This window comes from Thunnus maccoyii, chromosome 17 (assembly GCF_910596095.1).
Source record: "Thunnus maccoyii chromosome 17, fThuMac1.1, whole genome shotgun sequence".
Classification (NCBI taxonomy): Eukaryota; Metazoa; Chordata; class Actinopteri; order Scombriformes; family Scombridae; genus Thunnus; species Thunnus maccoyii.
This window is the reverse complement of record NC_056549.1, coordinates 17,767,306-17,786,074: the sequence shown is the minus strand read 5'-3', so window position 1 is coordinate 17,786,074 and position 18,769 is coordinate 17,767,306. Positions and strand designations below refer to the sequence as shown.

Below are 18,769 nucleotides of genomic sequence, written 5' to 3'. Positions count from 1 at the left end.
GTTTGTCTGTTCTGGGCTACTGTAGAAACATGGCGGTGCAACATGGCAGCCTCCATAGAAGAGGACCCACTCCTTGTGTAGATATAAAGGGCTCATTCTAAGGTAACGAAAACACAATGATTCTCATTTTCAGGTGATTATACACTAATTAAAACATACTTATGAATATTATATTCAATTTCTTCCAAGTCCAACTTCTTCTTGATGCCACTAAATTCTACATACTGCACCTTTAATACATCTTGATCTGTTGGAAATTAAAATGCCTATTTTTCACTTTTCCACTTTCTGAAAACTCATAGCCTAAATGATTAATCAAGAAAATAATCAGCAGATTAATCAACAATGAGCAGTTTTCAAAACACCTGAAGCAAAATTAAAACATTAAAAAGCACATATGGATACTTATTTCTTTATTTAAAAAAATATATCTGGAAAAAAGATCTGATTGTGACTCTGTTAAAGAATTAGTTGATGATCATGACACATGATGAGAAAGTTTGGGGAACAACACATTATTATGTAAGCATAAAAGGCCACAAGAGGAACATATATCGAGTTTCCCTGACATTTCCGGGTCCTGTGACTTATCAGGTGGCTGCAGGAGGAGGAGGAGGAGGAAGAGGAGAAGGAGGATTAGAAGGGAGGGGTGGGGGTGGGGGGGTAGATAAATGTAATTTCTGTTGCATCTGACCTTCAGCCCTCTGACGAGCCCAGTCCACAGCAGCTCCTTACAGGAAGTCTACATGAGCGAGAAAGCAGAAGTTATCTAGAGTGTTTTTTTCTTTTTTAGAAAAGTTGTGAGTGTGTCAGTCTCAGCATGGCCGGGGGCTCGGTGTCTGAGTGTAAGGAGTACTTGTTCAAAGTGCTGGTGATCGGGGAATTAGGCGTCGGGAAAACCAGCATCATCAAACGCTACGTGCACCAGCTTTTTTCGCAGCACTACAGGGCGACGATCGGGGTCGACTTTGCACTTAAAGTTATCAATTGGGACAGCAAAACGCTGGTGCGGTTACAGCTGTGGGACATCGCAGGTAAGGACACGCTCGTTCGCTTTAATTGCGACTTGATTCTTGATTCTGATCACTTTCGCATCGCCTACACAAGAGTTTACAAAATATGTTCTTAGTCACTTGTCATGAGTTTGGCTTGGCCTCCCTCAATGTTTCATGAGTTTATTATAAAAGTTTAAATTCCCAGACGGCTCTGAAGTCATAGAGGCAGCAGCGAAGGAATTTCCAGCAGAAAAGACCGGTTGATCATGCTCGTTGTCTTTTCCACTTTATGATCACTGCAGCTCATAATTGTCAGTGGAATGTAGGTCACGTTGTTATTACCGACTGAGCGCCGCCCCCCCTTCAATTAAACTCACCATCATATTCATGTAATGTTTTCTCTTGGGATTAAAAATGTGTTTATAGGCTTACTGGGTGACTTAACTGGCCCTTATCTTTTATGTCACGCTATTATTCATGTTGAAATGTCACTGTAATGTTGTTGAGACGCCTCTATCTGTCTGTCTGTCTCTCTTTAGTCCCATGTGATCCTTGTGTTTCTCTTCCAAGCTGGTATAAATTTGGCGTACGCACCAACCTGTGCATTCCAGCAGCTTGAGTAAGCAAGCCTGGAGAAATCAGAGCTGTGTAAATAAAAGTTTCCCACATGCAAACTCTCACAGTGTTTGTCATCTCCAAGAACTAAAATATCACACTGTAAACATGGCAGTCTGAGAATGACACGCTTGAAAAGACAAGTTATAGAAAGGAAGTGAGAAAAGAAGAGAAGTAGATAAAGCAGCCAACGAAATGACTTAAGTTTGAAATTGCAAGTTTCGATCCAGCTGACAGTTTCAGGCTCATAAAGGTTAAAGAAGCAGGATTGAGGGTATAATGTGAGGTTCTGTGTGTGTGTGTGTGTGTGTGTGTGTGTGTGTGTGTGTGTGTGTGTGTGTGTGTGTGTGTGTGTGTGTGTGTGTGTGTGTGTGATGAAGGGGGGTTGTATGCCTCTATCTCTGTCTTTTCATGTTTTATCTGGTGTGGTTTCATAGCCAATAATACATCTGACACGAGGCTTGTGCAATTGCTTGGTCACATACTATACGGTCATGGAATTTTTTCAGTGTAAGGTATAATGAGATCATGTGACTCGTGTGTGCGCTCTATATTGAAAGTGCCAACAGTTGTGCCTATGTATGATTTTTGACATCTCAAGGACTGTGTCTGTCTTCAGGTGACAGCTTTGAGCCATCCTGTTGCACACGAATAGCAAAGACATTACAAAAACAATACATACAAATTGCAGTGTCTGTTCTGTTTGTTATGGGTTACACCATGCTTTACAATCGTTATCTCACATGTGGACAGGGACAGTGGGGCTGGTTAAACATTCTCTTAGACGGTGGTATTAAAAGAAAGGTCTTCGAGTGTTTAAAGGATGTGTGTGAAGAATACATTTATACTGCTTACAAAGGCACGACAATGTTACAATGACACAAACAATGTTATAATGCAGTTAAGATGCAAGTTTAAATACATAGGTCGTACTTAAATCACTAACAAAATGTCAGATTAAAACAACTAAAGTGTAAAGAAATTCTGCTACTTTACCACTCTCATGTGGAAATTCCTGAAATTTGTTATGCCAAGTAGGGATAATGAAATTATCGATTATGTATGCTTTCATTACGATTGGACTTTGTGTTCACAAGTTACACTATGGTCTGTTTTCTCTTATATGTACCATGTCTTTGTTGATTAGCCTGTAGCCACCACATAATTTGAAACACCAGTAATCTTTGAAATGACTCTAATTCACGGGTTTCTGATCATGATGCAAATGCAAGAGTGGGAAATACTTGGATAAACTATGTAGAACTCCACAAAAACAAAACAAGTTTTTCCCAAAATAGTCAGTTGTGGAAAATCACCATGTGCAACTGATTTAGCCTGCGCTACACAAGATTGGGGTAGAGATTTTTTTTATTTCCAGTTCATGCTGTTCAAACATCCACAGCCAGATGTAAAAGCTTCTCGTCTGTTCCTGCAGGAAAATGTGTTTTTGTTTGTTTTTTTTTTACATGAGAATTCAGTTGCTGTGAGTCATATGTGGGTATACGCATGTATGTAAGCACAGATTAAAGGATAAGTTCAGTCAAGTCTGTCTTAAAACAATGCTCACGTGCCCATTTGTACATTGAAAGAAGTATTGGTTGGTGTAATTGTTCCTCCTGTTCATACGTGATGTTTTCACTGACTGTGTTTCCTTGCTGAGCTGCAGTGGAGGGATAGTAACAATAAAAAGAGCCAATTTTCTACTTAAAGGATTGTAACTTTGGAAGATACCCACATGATTGGTCGAACTAGGACTGCTGGAGCCGCAGAATGCATTTTGCACAGAACGAGTATTGTGGATTTTGTCCCCCATCTCTTAGATTGAAATTGTGTTAGGAAGGAATCTCTTCACAACCAGCATGCAAAGAAGTAGAAACTACATTGACCAATAACTCTTTCAATGCACATATGGGCATGTGGGTAAAAATGTGAACCCAACCTTAAATGATTTTTTTTTTCCTGCTGAAAGAAAAAATGATTAGCTCTGCCTCTAGATACGTTCTATTATTACTCTCGAACACTGCCACGGTTACGCAGGTCCATCCTCTCCTTCAATCAAACCTCATATGCTGAGACAGATCAGGACAGATGGTTAGGAAGACTGCTGTTTTTATATTTATTCCATCGCTTACAGCAGTGACAGAAAGGGGGCGGACAATCGTGTGTGTGTGCGGGGTTTCGGAGGGGGGGGTGTTCGTCACAACAACTTGCATGTCTGTCACAGACTGACTAGCAGCGTGGGCCACGATCCCCGCCGTCACTTGGGCCCTGGCAGCATGAGCTCAGTGCATAGGGGGCATCTGTGACTGAATGCCAGGGAAGGCCGTCTGCCTGTCACAGCCAGACAGACAGCACTCGATCACAGGATCTGCGAGGGTAAATAAACACTGACACACACTTAGATAGACTGATATCATTCATAGAGACAAGGGAACATGCTTGCACACATTGGGTGAGTTGAACCGTTTACATGCTCACACACACACACACTGACCAGAAAGAAAGTTTGGGGTTAGATGACACAGATACTAAACCTCATTACTCACACCAACACCAAGGCCTGGCCTGAGGACACTCTGAGGATAAAATAAGTAATGAGATGTGGGTGTGAAAGAGTGAAAGCTGGAGGTATATTTGCCAAGTCATTAAGACCAACCATTAAGCCATTTAATCGTGCAGAAAAGAAGGAATTATCATCTTGGCAACACTGAGAGCAACTTCAGAGTTGCATTGTCTTTTACCAACCTTTTAATAACGATTACAGTCTGGGAGGAATGATAGTAATCAGAGCCTTGTACAAGATGGGGCCACTGTGGAAGTCAATGTGAAGCTCGTGGATTTTCCCACCCCTTTTCACCCAGAATTGCTACTCTCTCCTGGATTTGTCTATGCCAGCGGACAGGATGATTACCACCATGGCATAGAGTAAGAAAGCTGCACCTTTTTTAGGATCAGACATTTCTAAAGGAGCAGAAGGTTTCACATTAACAGGATGCAGCCGTTCCCATTACAGTGCTAACTCTGAACCCTTGTAGTGACACCTCATGCCCTGAGTGGAGGCAAATTCTTCCACTCACATATACAGGTTTTTACTGTCACCCATCTGTATATGAAACAAGCGCAAATATGTGCCTGATGGAGCTCTTTAATGGTAAAATTAATTAGTTTTCCCTTCTGTGCATCATTAGTGTCTTTTGTGTGTTGTTAGATGATGGTTGTGGTGATAGTAGTAGTCATATTTGTGTGTTAATGTACAGTTAAGTTGTTGTGTTTAACTTAGAGCTGCAACAATCAGTAAATTAATCAATAAGTCGACTGACAGACAACCTTTTGAGTCTCTTTTTAAACAAAAATGCAAAAAATAAACTGGTTCCAGCTTCTCAAATTTGAAGTTTTGTTACTTTTATATGTCATACTTGACTGTAAACAAAATACTTTTGGGTTTTGGACTGTTGGTTGGACAAAAGAAGACCTTTAATACATCTCCTTGAGCTGTAGGAAATGATAATCCATATTTTTCACTATTTTTTTACAAGTCACAGCCTAAATGATTAATCGAGAAAATACTGCTCTTAACTGCTCAAATATTTGCTCGTGCGATTACATCTTCTATCTATGATCATATTTTATGGTAATATTTACCGCAAAACAGTCAATGGTAATTACGATTTTAAAAGAGTCTCCTGTCCGGGATCCTAACAGACTCATAAAAGAGGGCAGACATATAGTTTAAATGAGCCACATGCAATAACTCTGCTTAATATTCTACAACAGATATTATCATTCTGTGTTAAATTCCTACAACCTTGTGCCAAGGCTTAATGTTGAGCAGCCCACCAGCACTGTAGCTGAAGGTGATGGGGAAACAACGGTAATAACCATGTTAAGGTTGGGGATTTTCCCTCAATTCAGACTCTGTTCAGCGCTGAAGGCTGTAGTAAGCTGAAATAAGTCACTTCTCACATGCTGCTCAGTGGAATTTGAACGTGCAGGTCATGTGTTGTTCAGGGTCTCTCGTTGAAAGCTCGTGCTGGAGCCTACCTTTTTAATGACTGGACCCTGTGTTGTCTTCGTTATGTTCGTGGTTGTTAGGAGGGTCGTGCGGGGAAGTTTCACAGCCAGTTGCCTCCTAACAACAGACGGAGACTGCTGCTGTTGCTGCTGCCGTGTCTGGCTTGGACAGTTTCTATGGTAACCCACCCACGGAATAGCAATATGTACGACCGTAGAGGAAACTAGGGTTGCTAGGGCTATGGATAATGATGAGACTTTGCTTTCTTTCTGTTTCTCCCACACAACAAACAGTAGATGATACAGTGGCTGTAACTAAACCGCTTCTTTTTCATCAAGTAGTTTTGTAATTGCAGATTTCTGAAAAATTTTCGTGTTCATAAGCAGAAAGCTTAACTGCACTTGAGGTCACGCTCCAGTATTCATCTGTGTGATCTGAAACGTCCTTGTTTAAAGCCTTTCCCAATAGTTTACTGTCTCTCTCTATGAATTGAGACATACTTCTCTTTAGTTTGTTGCCTCATGTTGTGTGTTTGGGGCAGCAGCACACAGCTTTGCACTCTCCTGCAGTCTCATGCTCGTCTTTGGCATTCACTGTTACCCATTGATACTCTATTGTTCATACTGCTCATTCCATTCCTGTGTTTTACGATGATTTGGTTAACAGCATATGACACTCATTAATGCTTTTTGCATAACTGTATTTGTCCTTTACTTAGAAAAAACAAAGCTCATTCAGATATACGTTTCTGTTGCAGGATAATTATGAAAATGTTAAAAAGAACACACACATCATCGGTGTAATAGAACAAGACATGAAACACACCAAAAGAGTATGAATACCATTAAAGTGATATTTACTAATCTATCGCATTTATTGACATCGCAGAATCGATAGAGCTGAGCTTCCTACACAAGTCTCTGACCTCTGACGCCTCCTGTGTTCTTAAAGTCAAACCTTTACAAAAGAGGCAACCAGCTCGCCAATTAGAGCAGGAAAACCTGGAGTGAAAATGTGAAGACATAACGTAACATGGTTTAAAAGACTGACAGAGTAATAGCCGGACTTAATGACAGAAAATCATTCATTTTACAGCTTATTGGAAAAAAATGCTCATCCATTTTTAAACAGTTTAAATCCATACAATTGCAAACAAACAAACAAAAAAGAACAAACGATTGCTTCATTGGAAGCTAACGTTTGGCTGTTGTATATCATTGACCTATTCAACATAGAGTGAGGTAGATTATATTTGCTGTAACAAATCAGTAGTCTTTTTCCTCAGGAACAGTAATTGATTTAGTAAATGCACTAGAATGACTATGGGGACCTCAAAGATAAAGCATCATGGGATTTGCTGTCATTTAATGTTAATGACTTATGCGTGGAACCACAACCTTATCAATACCCCAAATAACTCATTACCCCCTACAACAGTCAGATTTGTGTGTATGTGTGTGTGTGTGTGTGTGTGTGTGTGTGTGTATGTGAGCGTGTATGTCTGCAGCTGCAATCACATCTGCGCTATTGATTGATATAATCACTCCATACCAGTCTTCTCCATCCAGCCACTCATATACAGAGTGAAGTTAACACCCGCAGACTGGCTCTGCTTAAATATCGACCGGCCGATTAAGGACTGGACGTGTCAGAAAATCAAGTGAAGTGAAGTGTTGAATGTAGACCAGCATGCTGTCATGGATTCTTTGTATTTATGGAATGGTTTGTCTTCAGTTCCTCAAATAAATGACGGATTATACTTGTTCTGAGCAGATACAAATTAAACAAATTGCAAGTCAGTGTGTGCAGGGCATTGTTGTTACGAAATCTCCAACCTTGCCATTCTACATTTTATGGAAACCAGTTTTCAGTCCAAGGTAAGCTGGCAAAAGGGTTGTTTTTTTGCTTATTATCAGTACACCATAATAGGTCTGCTCACCTGTCCTTGTTGCTGTGTGCATTGGTAAGAGTAAATGGTTTACTGCATTGTTTAGCTCCTTTTTGAGAAATGTCTGCCTCTATTTACCTGCCTCTTTATCGACTAATACACCTAAAAAGAAGATATTAGAATTTGTCTTGCTCTGCAAGACAGCTAGACTTTGCAAGTGCCTTGAAAAGAATTCACTCTGCGTTCAATATTGTTCAGTCACACATTCTGCCTAAACAATTATGTTTGGGTCAGCTAGACTTTGCAAGTGCCTTGAAAAATTGTGAAGCCAGTTATTTCTGTCCATATTCTGCTTTTCCCTCCACTCTTGCCGGATGTATGAGCTCTACAAGGCCTGGAAATGAAATCCTTATTTCAGTGTATCGGCTCTTTATCCCACTGTGTCGTGTCTCTGGTGAATTCACCTGGGGTTATATCAGCTAAAATTAGACTCTCAATTATGAGCAATTACCGTCAGGCCTGTGGGCCCCACAGTGTATTCGCTCTCTCACTCACACCCGCACTGCGCCACGCCACTCCAGTTCCTTGCGTGGTTGGGTAAGCACCTACAGTAAAGTGAAAGTATACTTGGAGAAGCTGTGCTCACAGTTCCTCAATCATTTTTTTCGTGGTTCATTTTCTATTTTGTAACTCAGCTCTAGTGGAAGCTCTTAACTGTCCCTCGTACAATTACACTTGCCCCTGTAGGCTTTCTTAAACTGGAGCAGTGTAGCAAAAAAACAGTATGTGCTAAATCCATCAAATGCTACATTAAGTCATTGGAAACCTGATGTAATTGCAGAGACTGAATCTAAAAATAAGTTGAATGAGCAGGTGCTTTAAAGGCACAATCTGTGCATCAATGTAAATGAATGGTAACTGCAACATACACAAGCTTCAACACTTCAAGATTATACTGGTGTTTTATCTTCTGTCACAAGCTCAGACACAAACTAAATCTAAGTAATGCTTTTTTCATGTATTTCTTAATTTGTGTGCACATGTATACACCTCAAATGTATACAATCCTTAAACAGGCCTTTAACTATATGAAGTCAGTGTTAAATTATGTATAAGATGGGAGTAATCATACACCATGACTGATATTGGCATACAAAACCTTACAGGAAAAAACAGGAAACATACATGGGGGAGCTTATGCAAGACCATGACTGTTTTGTATGTGAAGAGGAAAAAACAGCAGTCATCAAAATGGAGTAAAAGCAAACATAATCCTCTATCTAACTTTTAACATAAAACTGCTTTTGTGATATCTGGACAAAGAGTTCTCTCTCAGAACTGCCAGAAACACATTTTAACCATAGGATCCTGGCATTAAAATGACCAATTCTTTTAAAGATTCTCTATTGCTTTAATGTCTTAAAACATCCTTGTTACATCTGGAACCAAAACTGTCTGTGTCACAGATTATAGCCTGTTCATGCTTGTATAGAGTTCCTCTGAGGGCAGTGTTGGGGGAAGTACAGTATCAACACATCTAACTATGTTGGCATCCAGGAAAAGATTTGGCATCAGAGCCCAGTCACGGGGCCCATCTCTTAGAGGCATTAAGTGATCTTTTGATCAGACAGGTATGCATGAAGGTGTGACATGAGTCAAGTTTACCAAAGCTGTGCCACCAAACTGCAAATCATAGTTTCACTTCCCCTCGCTGATGTTCTGTACTGTACACCTCAGTGCACTGCATGGTTATGTTAAGGTGAAGTGATCTTCTCACCTCGATTTCCCCTTTAAGGTTTCATTTTAAATGTGCTAATTAAAGTGTGGAAATTTGAATAGTTCATGACTATAGTTCATAGTTGCATGACCACAGTGGAGTCTGTGGCTCTATATAGTTATTTTCCATGACTTGGTGGCATCTAAAAATGTTTGAATGCTCTTCACATACAAACTAAAAAGGAAAAAATACAATAAACAAATTCAAAATGCATACTTCAAATAGTTGACTCAGTGCATTGATGTTTAGCAGAGGAAAATGATCTCTTCACTGGCTGATTAACCTGTGTCGAGTTGGTGTGATGTGACTATAATCAGTAGCTTATAGAGAAGTACAGGTACAGAACAATATCTAGAAGTAAACCAGTTTAAGAGGAGGCACTCTCAGATTGATGGTGACACCTCATATCCTCCTGGTAATTCCCCTCGTTATACCTTTGTGAAATATCATCTCAGATTTTTCTCAGGGAATGACTACAGAGAATGGATTTATTATTATGGCAGATTACTTCTGTCATTCTCTGTGTGGATTAGGCCTGTGGCAAATTAGGGAAAGTAGGTCAAATGAGAACCATCTTGATCCTCATCATTTTTTGGCCACAACAAAGGAGGAAAATTGTTGAGTGAGGTCTCTCTGAGTTGTGACAAAAGAGGAGAATGAAATATGTCTCACCATTTACTGTGTCAAAGCTCAAGGCTAGAGATTGTACTTCATCCTTAAGATACTATATTGGTATTTAGGTTCGTTTTGTTTTCTCACATACTCTCCTGATGGAGTCATCACATAGGCCTACACGTTCTTAAAAAATCTTTCATAAACCTAAAACCCTGCTACTCATCAAGCTTACTTTAGGTGCTTTGTAAAAATGCTAATACTCCACTAAATTCTCCTCCCATCCCCCAGGTCAGGAGCGATTTGGGAACATGACGCGGGTGTACTACAAAGAGGCTGTGGGGGCATTCGTGGTCTTCGATGTGACAAGAGGTTCCACGTTTGAGGCTGTATCTAAGTGGAAGCATGACCTGGACAGCAAAGTGAAACTGGCTAATGGCAACCCTATACCCTCAGTGCTGCTCGCCAATAAATGTGACCAGAAGAAAGAGAGCACCAACAACATGGCCCTAATGGACAATTTCTGCAAAGAGACTGGCTTTCTCGGTTGGTTTGAAACCTCGGCCAAGGTGAGAGATCAATACAGTACTTTCCTCTCTATATCTGTTTAACGGGCTCCTTTTTCAATAATTCTCCTCTCTCTGATGTCTTTTTATGTCTTATTTCTGGCTATTCTACGGATTAAGCCAGGGTACAGCAGCGTGAAATTACCAAAGTTAGGGCTCATATTAATGCTGGCTGAAATATCTTGCATCATGGGGGATAAATATTTCCTTTAAAGCGCCTCAAGTCATGGTTCAAACATGACCAGTAATGGGTTGAAATCTTATTACACACATGAACGTGACTTGTGTTTGTGGCAAATCAGATGTGATAAGAGCTTGAAGATACACTGCCAAATCTAAATAAAAGGAGCTACTGAGCATTTGCTGTGAAGTTGAAGACATTCTGACGTTTTACTGAATGGCTTCTTCACTTCCCCTCATGGCAGACAGGAAATCCTCAGAAATTATCTTGCGGCGAAGCCAGCCCCCGCCCCACCCCTCCTCTGAATGGTGTAATCACACTAGTCACCATGGCGACTGTGAAATAGTTACATGTAGTGAAGCCTTTGTTAACTTCAGCACTCCACATTATCAGTTCTCATCCAAAATTCAGTGTTAAGTTTGCCAGTTTGTAGAATTAGTAAAGAATAAATGTGGCTAGAATGAGAGCACCAATATTTCTTGAATCTTTAAAAACTTTTCCAAATAGCTGAAATTTTTAGACTGGAAATTATCCTGCAATTTATGCACAACATCTATGAACATTTATCTTCCCAACTGGCAAAAACATGTTTTGGACAGCTGGTGTGTTATGGTATCACGTGATGTTGATTGATGTTACAGCCCAGAGCTGTTGGGGTTAAAAGGACAGGGCTCTGAGAGATAATTCTGTAATGGTGTTCTTCAAATTTGGTCACGGTGTCACAGGTTTGGTGTTACTGCTGTGTGTGTGTGTGTGTGTGTGTGTTTACTCTAGGCTCTTGTACTTCTGCCTTTGTGTGCAGAGTTTGGTGAAATGAGATCATGTTTGCAGCCTCTCACTTCTACAAAATTTAGAAATAAATTCATACATGAAAGGGTTAAACAATATCTGACTTCCTAGTCTTTGATGTCTGATGAAATGCAAACTCCCAGCCCTCATATTTGTATTAGACTCTTTAGCAGGTAGTTGTGTGAGAGCACAAGACTGACAAAAGGCTGCAAGTTGTCTGCATGTGCCAGCTCATGTTCACTGTTACATCTCAAGCCTTTTAATTCCATGTTGAGGAATGCTTTGATGAATTTTAGTAGCTAGAGTTAACTTTATTAACTCACTCCAAATAACCTAAGGCCCCTCACTTCTGTCACGTGCTATATCATGTGAAGCGTGTGGGGGTGAGATGTGTGCAAAGCCTCTCTGGCCATTTTCTTTCTGTGAGTGCATTGAAGTGTTGTTTTTTGTGTGCCAGTCATGCACGTGTTAAACTCAACCTACAACAGTCTGTGATTGGAATTCTGTTAAGGAGCACCAAACTTTTTCTGTAAAGCAAAGACACAGGCTTCCTCTAAATATAAACTTTACAAAAGGTCTTATGAGAGATTAATACATACATTAATCATTTGTTTTGATTGCAGTTTTGCGGACATTGGGTCTGAGGAAGGACACTCATACTAAGAGGCTGTTAATTTCCTCTGGTCCTAATCAGCCTTTTCTGCGACATCGTCAACAACTTTGTCTCTAATTAGGAGGCTCGTCTGGTTCTGATTGGTGCACACCCTCTATGCATTGAAAATCAAAATAGTACAATAGTAGAAAGTTCTCATAATCATATAGTTAAATTTATATGCCCTACCAGTTAATCATGAACAGTAGATTTGTGTTCTCACCAGATTTGTCATAACTTTCTAAAATAATAACCTTAGACTTCCATTGCTAATTTAATTTTTGACTTTCGCAACTCAGTAATTTGTTTTTATACAGTTTTTTCTGTTTGTTGTTACCCAAGATGCCCAGACCTCCTTGTAAATATCTTTGTAACTGTAAAGCCTGGAGAAAGGCCATTAAAATTCATGACCTTCTCAACCCATGGGATGGCAGCTTTTGGCCACATTTGAAGGACAAAAGTGAATGGTTGTTTTTATTTAGTTGCTGCTGGCCTCGGACTGGCTCACTGGAAACTGTCTCCCAGCTGTTGCCCTAACAGGCTGCTTCATATGAATTAGTGAACTTCTGAAGCAATGCTGACGAGTGCTGTAGTGTCTATAAAGGCTTGTGATGTAATCTAGGGAACAAAGTTTGCTACAAGTGTTGACGTGCAGGCGGAAGCAAAGGAAGGATGAAAATTATAAAGTTGCAATTTTTGAAACAAAGGAAATGCGTATTTTATCACCACTCTGACATGCTGTTTTCACCTTTCCACAGGACAACATCAACGTGGACGAGGCAGCACGTTTCCTGGTAGAGAATATCTTGGCTAATGACAAAGGTTTGCCGTATGAGGAGAGCAATGGAGACCGGATCAAACTGGACCAGGAGACTGTGGCTGCAGAGAGCAAATCAGGCTGCTGCTAACACTCAATCGATTCTCATTAGCCAACCCATGCACCCAGCATGTGGCACCAGCCCTCTACTGTAGCCTCGGGGAGGAATGTAAATTTTGGGTTCTTCAAAGATCTAGGATCTTCTCCTCTCTGCACTGATGCCCATCTGACCTGCACATGAAAGTTTTCATTGTAGCTTCCCCAAGGCCAGAATAGAAGCCTAATTTTATCTTGATAGTCTCCTGAATATTTTCAGTTTCTATCATGCTGTTTCCTTCTTTGTCCCTCACTTTCAAACCACAGGATCTTTATTATTGTGTCTTTCTCAGCACACTTTTCCCTGACTGTATATTCCACCACAAACTTCCACACTCAAACCCCTGTTGCCTCAACAGCCTCTGAAGCCCTGGACTGTACCACACCTGACAAAGGGTGCAAACTAAGCAGAATGTTGAAACAGACAAGCAAGGCAACAACCTGTAGCCTCCTGATTTCTCAATCTGCCACTTTGGTCTATTCTCTGTCTGTAGCCTTTTATTTGTGTTGGTGTCATTCACCATTTGTCCGTGAAACAAGTCACTTTAGTGTTGAGTGCTTCTGCAGGTTTTCTTCAGTTAAAATACCAGATGCCCCTTTAACAGTAATTTTACAGCACGCTCATGTTCGTGTCTCCAACTATTCTCATATTAGACTACTGTGTAAAAAGTAAGCAAATGGGCATCACAGTTAAGCATTATCAAAGTGTGATTGTATTTTATATTGCTGTAAAAAGTGTTGTCTTTATGCTACATTTTCTCTGACATAATGTGCCATAATACAGTTTTTTTTCTTATTTTAATAAGAGTATGGGTTAACCCTTTTGTTGTTCACTCAAACAGTTACAAGGACACAGACGGTCAATACAGTATTTCAAAAACTCTAATAATGGTACAATGTGAGGCACTGAAAAGTCTTTGTTTGATTGTCTGTCCAATGGTATGAACATTTAGATCTGATTCACAGTATGTATTTTTAAACATGTTGGGTCATGCATTATACATCCGGTGAGATATCATAAAAAACAGAATCAAACAGAGGACTACACTCTCTTGTGCATAGGGGTTGTAATCTGTTAAAATGTTAAACTGAAATATAAAGGATTTTTTAACGTGGAGTTGAAATTAAGTTTACATGTGAAAATACTTTAAATCTACAAGACCTTAATAGAATAAACGTTTTAACAGATGTGTGTTGGCTACTAGTGATTGCAGCTTTTTAGACTGTCTGTGGAGGTATGTATTTATCTTATTGTTGGAATGTGTTTAATGCATTTATTGATCTAATAACGATACATTGGAGCAGTTTTGCCCAACATGCTCCAATGTTACTGGCTAAAATGAAGCATAAACCTATTTTGTTTACCTTGTTTGGATTTTATGGTTCATTCTCGCAAGCAGATGTTTCAGATTATGAAATTCATTGGTTTTACTGGCATGTAGACATTACACACACATTGGATCAAGTCAGTTGAGCTGGGATTATTCTCATAATATCACATTTCTTATTAGCATGCTATACAAGCAATTATGCTTTGTGTAGGTGACTGCAGGTTTTTGGGAGTTGTTGTAGATCTACAATGGCAACAAGTTGGTGCAATGCTACAGCAGAACTGCTGCAACAACAATAACACTTTTCTGACTGCACTTGGAAGAATGTCTGAGAGTCAACATTAAATGTCACCTTTAAAAAACAGTTGTAATATTAGTCAACCTATTAAAAACACAAAAGCTAGAACTGTGTGCAAAATCACCATTTGTATAGTAGTTTAGTTTCATTCATTAAAAATGGCTTACAAAAGTGTATATTTGTACAAAATGTTTGTAGAACATTGCACCTTTAGTATAGTTTCAAGTTGCCCTTGAAGAAACTCATAGCACAAAGGATTATGGATAAAGCTGTGTGTGTGGAAAAAGTATAACTGAGACTGTGTGTGTGTGTGTGTGTGTAAGAGAGACAGGACCATGTGACTCCACTCAAGAAACAGAGTGTGATAGTCATCAGACATTGTGCTCCCAACTCTGCAGCTTGTGCTCTTCCACACACCTATTTGTTACCAGAGCAGGAATGCAGTAGAGCCACACCAGTTGTGTTCTCTAAAAGCATTCCAGCAACTCTTATTCAATGCCAATACTGCAATCCACATTACATCATTAAAACAGGTCAGCATGTATTTCAGAGAAAGTTTGTTTGCTCCCTTTTTATCTCAGACTTGATTCCAATGTTTCTGTGACAGTGTACTGCTACTTTCTTCTGAGCCAAATGTACAGTACATCACAAGGTGACAGGCTTGAGTCTATAACAAAATAACAAAAACGTAAAAAACAATACAATTCCATATTGCTATTTTTGTGATGCTTTTACTGTTACTCTTTTATTGAGACGGTGTCAGAAAGGATTCAACTCTGCAGCAAGTTTTGAGACCGTATTGTGTTGTGTTGTATTGGACTGCAATTTTTTGTTCAGAATATTCTGCAGCTGTCAATTGAAATAGCAGTAAGGCTAGATGGTTATTAGGTGGGTTCACAATTTTTCAAGTCTGTCTTAAAACAACAGTCAGGTCCCCAAATAAACACTGAAATTGTTTTTTCCTTTTATAATCATTCCTCCTGTTCATATTGGCCATTAGAATATCCCTTCATAATGCCCTTACAATTTAAGTGATGGGGGCCAAAATCCACAAGCCTCATTCTGTGCCAAATTAATCAAGTAGATATCTTTCAATATTAGTCTTTTTAGTGCCAAAGTCCCTCTTTTTGTCACTATACTATACTTCTTTTTGACACTGTCCAAGGAAAGAGGGAATTTGATGCTAAAAAGACTGTAAATGTGGCAGATATCAACTTGATATGACTAACTCAGACTGCTGAAGCCTCATATAAGCTTCAGGCCCCCATCACTTACATTGAAAGCGCATTTAAACAAACAAATAAATAAATAAAGGGGATGAAAAGGAGAAATGATTACAGTGTCGAGAGAGGAAAATCTCTTTCAGTGTTCATATTGGCACCTGACTGCTGTTTTAAGACACACTTGAAAAACTGTGAATCTGTCCTTTAATTTATGGTTTCACGTTGTGTAGTTCTGAAGTTACTTTCAGTATGAAGATGTAATATACAGGAAAATCTGCCCATCCCTCACTATAGTAACAAGTGATGCAGCAGCTCAAGACTACGCCCACGTTAAAGCTCTGTTGCCTGGCAACGCATAAACTTTCAAGAGCAGTGGGAGAGACTCAAACAAACGCACCTCCGTCAGGCAACTTGGCTTTTACATTTATAGTATTAAATACAATGTCCAAGACGCTGTCAAAGAAAAAGGAGTCCTCTTCCAGCAAAGTGTCTTTATCCGACCGACAGACAGAGTGAGTTTGAGTTAATGTGGTCTGCTAATTAAGGTCTGCTGTGACAGTTAGCATTACCGTTAGCAACCTATCATCTAAATAAACTAGCATTCAGGAAACTTGCTAACCGTACCAGAGACATTCACTCTCTGAGGGTAAACAGAGATTTGCTGGGTTTACTCTAGACTGAATCTCTGGTACTGAGCTGACTAATTTCATTGCTAATTATTTACAAAAAGAAAGCCAGGAACAAATGAAATGAATTGCTATCATTTCAGAGCAACGTCTCTAGCAGCCACTTCCTCTGAGAGCCTAGGAGGTGTGTGGAAATGCAGATTTCCAATTTGGCCTGAGTGGAACGATGCAGAAGTCAACAAGGAGAAATGGGATTCAAGCAAAGGAGCTGAAGATGGAAAAACAACAAAGAGTCCCACTGCTGTAAATCTGGAATAGAAAATAATTTATACGCTGTTAGATATATATACTATATAGTGCCTTGCAAAATGTATAATTTGCTTAAAACTCACTTTAAAAATGATATTATTCTTGACATATGTTTATTCTTTGTTCATTTTATTTCTGCGTTTCACTTTCACTTTGTGTGCTTTTGTCTGCAGCCATTCTTTGAAGATCCCGAAGGTAAAATTTGTCTGCCTCCATCTTTGCGAGTGCACTCCTGGAAGCGCCCTACAGAGTTTATTGTCAACAAGGTAACCATCACACTTCCATGATAAGGCTTCTAATAGGATACGACATGGTATATATACCTGTCGCGATTTGATAATGATGAATAAAGACAACTTGTGTAGGTATGCACATGTCAGTGATTAAATTTTTTGATTATTCATCTTTTTGCCAAATGACAATAAATGTATTCTGTAATTTGGGGATCTTAATCAATGTGGTTTAAGTTTTTAAAATACACATTTGCTGGTTACTGTTTCTGTTTTCTACTTTCATATCTTTGTAAATTGACAAGTCAATTGTCTTTATTTAACATTTTATAGATGAAAAGGTTTGATTTCTTAATCAAAAAAATTTAAATTATGCAACTGTTGGTTGCAGCCATTACATGTATTAACAACGTGTAGTGAAATGTAGCTAAAGAAATCTGCTCTCTAGTCGCCACCATTGAAGTTTTAATTGCATCACTTCACTTTTCTGTTACCCCTCTCTTGGCGCAGTAGTGAGCAATTACTGAAAGCTTCCTGCTTTTTGAATTAGTCCCTGCCAGGTCACAAGCTGCCTTTTCACTCAAGATGTCAAAAGCATTTAATTAATTTCATACAAGAGTAACACAGGCTAATCACAAAAGCAATCAGCCGTACAGATGCAGGCAACAGCTCTTGAATGATCTTTTCTCTTCATCAATCTATACCAGTCTGTATTTCTAAAGCTTATATTATTCATGGAAATTATTAAAAGTTTATTTTCTGCTTAGAGTTGCCTTAACGATGGGGGAAAACACCATCTTCCTTGACCCACTGCTGATCTCTCTCACCATCACCTGACCCATTAATTCATATTTAATTAGTAACATAGTAGAGTCTATTAATTTGGTAGTCAAATATTCATTGCAGACACAGTCTTGGGAGTATCTTGGCGAGGTTAGACCAATTAAGTCCCTGGGATGAGTAGAGAAGCATGAAGTAGGTCACATAATTATGTCCACCACTAAACAGGTGACCTGTGACAGCAATTTTCTAAAGCTAAAGATAATGAATGATCTTAATATGTACGGATGCTATTCTACAACACACTGTATTTCACAGTCCAGTCTGAATGCAGAAAGGTTGTCAGCTATTTGGCTGTGAAGGTGCTAAAAGTGAAAATATATCAATTTGCACCTAAAATGATGTTCTTTTTTAAGGCTCCCACTGTTGTTGAGAATCAAACAACCTTTGACCTGATCTCCTCCAATGATCACCTGATTTGCAGTGAGGTTAGTTTCCAACAGTCTTTTTTCTACTTGTCTATTATTTAAGATTGCACTGACTTGTTGCTAGCCATTATCGATCAGCAGTATAATTTAGACGTCAGACAGAGTGACGTTTGATTGACAGAAATTAATTAGACTGGGGTAATGTGATGCCCTATTGATTAATAGAATAATAGATCATGTAACTAAAGATTCAGTCAATAGATTTACAGATTGGTTGGTACAGTAGTCATTAGACTCATGATCACTCCTTCTCTCCTTCCTCTTCTATTAAGCTGATGAGGTGGATCATCAGTGAGATCTATATTGTTTGGATGCTGTGTAACAGTGGAGGTACAGAGCAAGATGGTTGGAGACCTTGGGAGCACATCTACTCGCTGTGCAAGGTGGTGAAAGGTCATGTGCCTCTCTACAACAACTATGGGAAATACGTGGTCAGACTCTACTGGATGGTGAGCCTGACACACACATTCACACATAATCACAG

General features: G+C 39.3%; 2 protein-coding genes across 5 annotated transcripts in view; both read left to right on the top strand.

The window, feature by feature from the left end:
• Positions 1-655: 655 nt before the first annotated feature.
• On the top strand, positions 656-14,364 carry rab32a (RAB32a, member RAS oncogene family). Its single transcript, XM_042390569.1, has 3 exons — positions 656-1,034; positions 10,191-10,468; positions 12,846-14,364. Exons 1-3 carry the CDS (start codon positions 821-823, stop codon positions 12,993-12,995), a joined length of 642 nt encoding a protein of 213 aa, XP_042246503.1. The 5' UTR covers positions 656-820; the 3' UTR covers positions 12,996-14,364.
• A 1,831-nt stretch (positions 14,365-16,195) lies between these two features.
• adgb (androglobin) overlaps positions 16,196-18,769 on the top strand; it is a 40,036-nt gene continuing 37,462 nt past the window's right edge. For all 4 annotated transcript variants that reach the window (XM_042391152.1, XM_042391151.1, XM_042391150.1 and 1 more), the window contains exons 1-5: positions 16,196-16,364; positions 16,622-16,781; positions 16,961-17,053; positions 18,214-18,285; positions 18,558-18,734. In XM_042391152.1, coding sequence (XP_042247086.1) covers positions 16,294-16,364; positions 16,622-16,781; positions 16,961-17,053; positions 18,214-18,285; positions 18,558-18,734 — 573 coding nt within the window. In that variant the 5' untranslated portion in view covers positions 16,196-16,293. The remainder of the gene's footprint in view (positions 16,365-16,621; positions 16,782-16,960; positions 17,054-18,213; positions 18,286-18,557; positions 18,735-18,769) is intronic.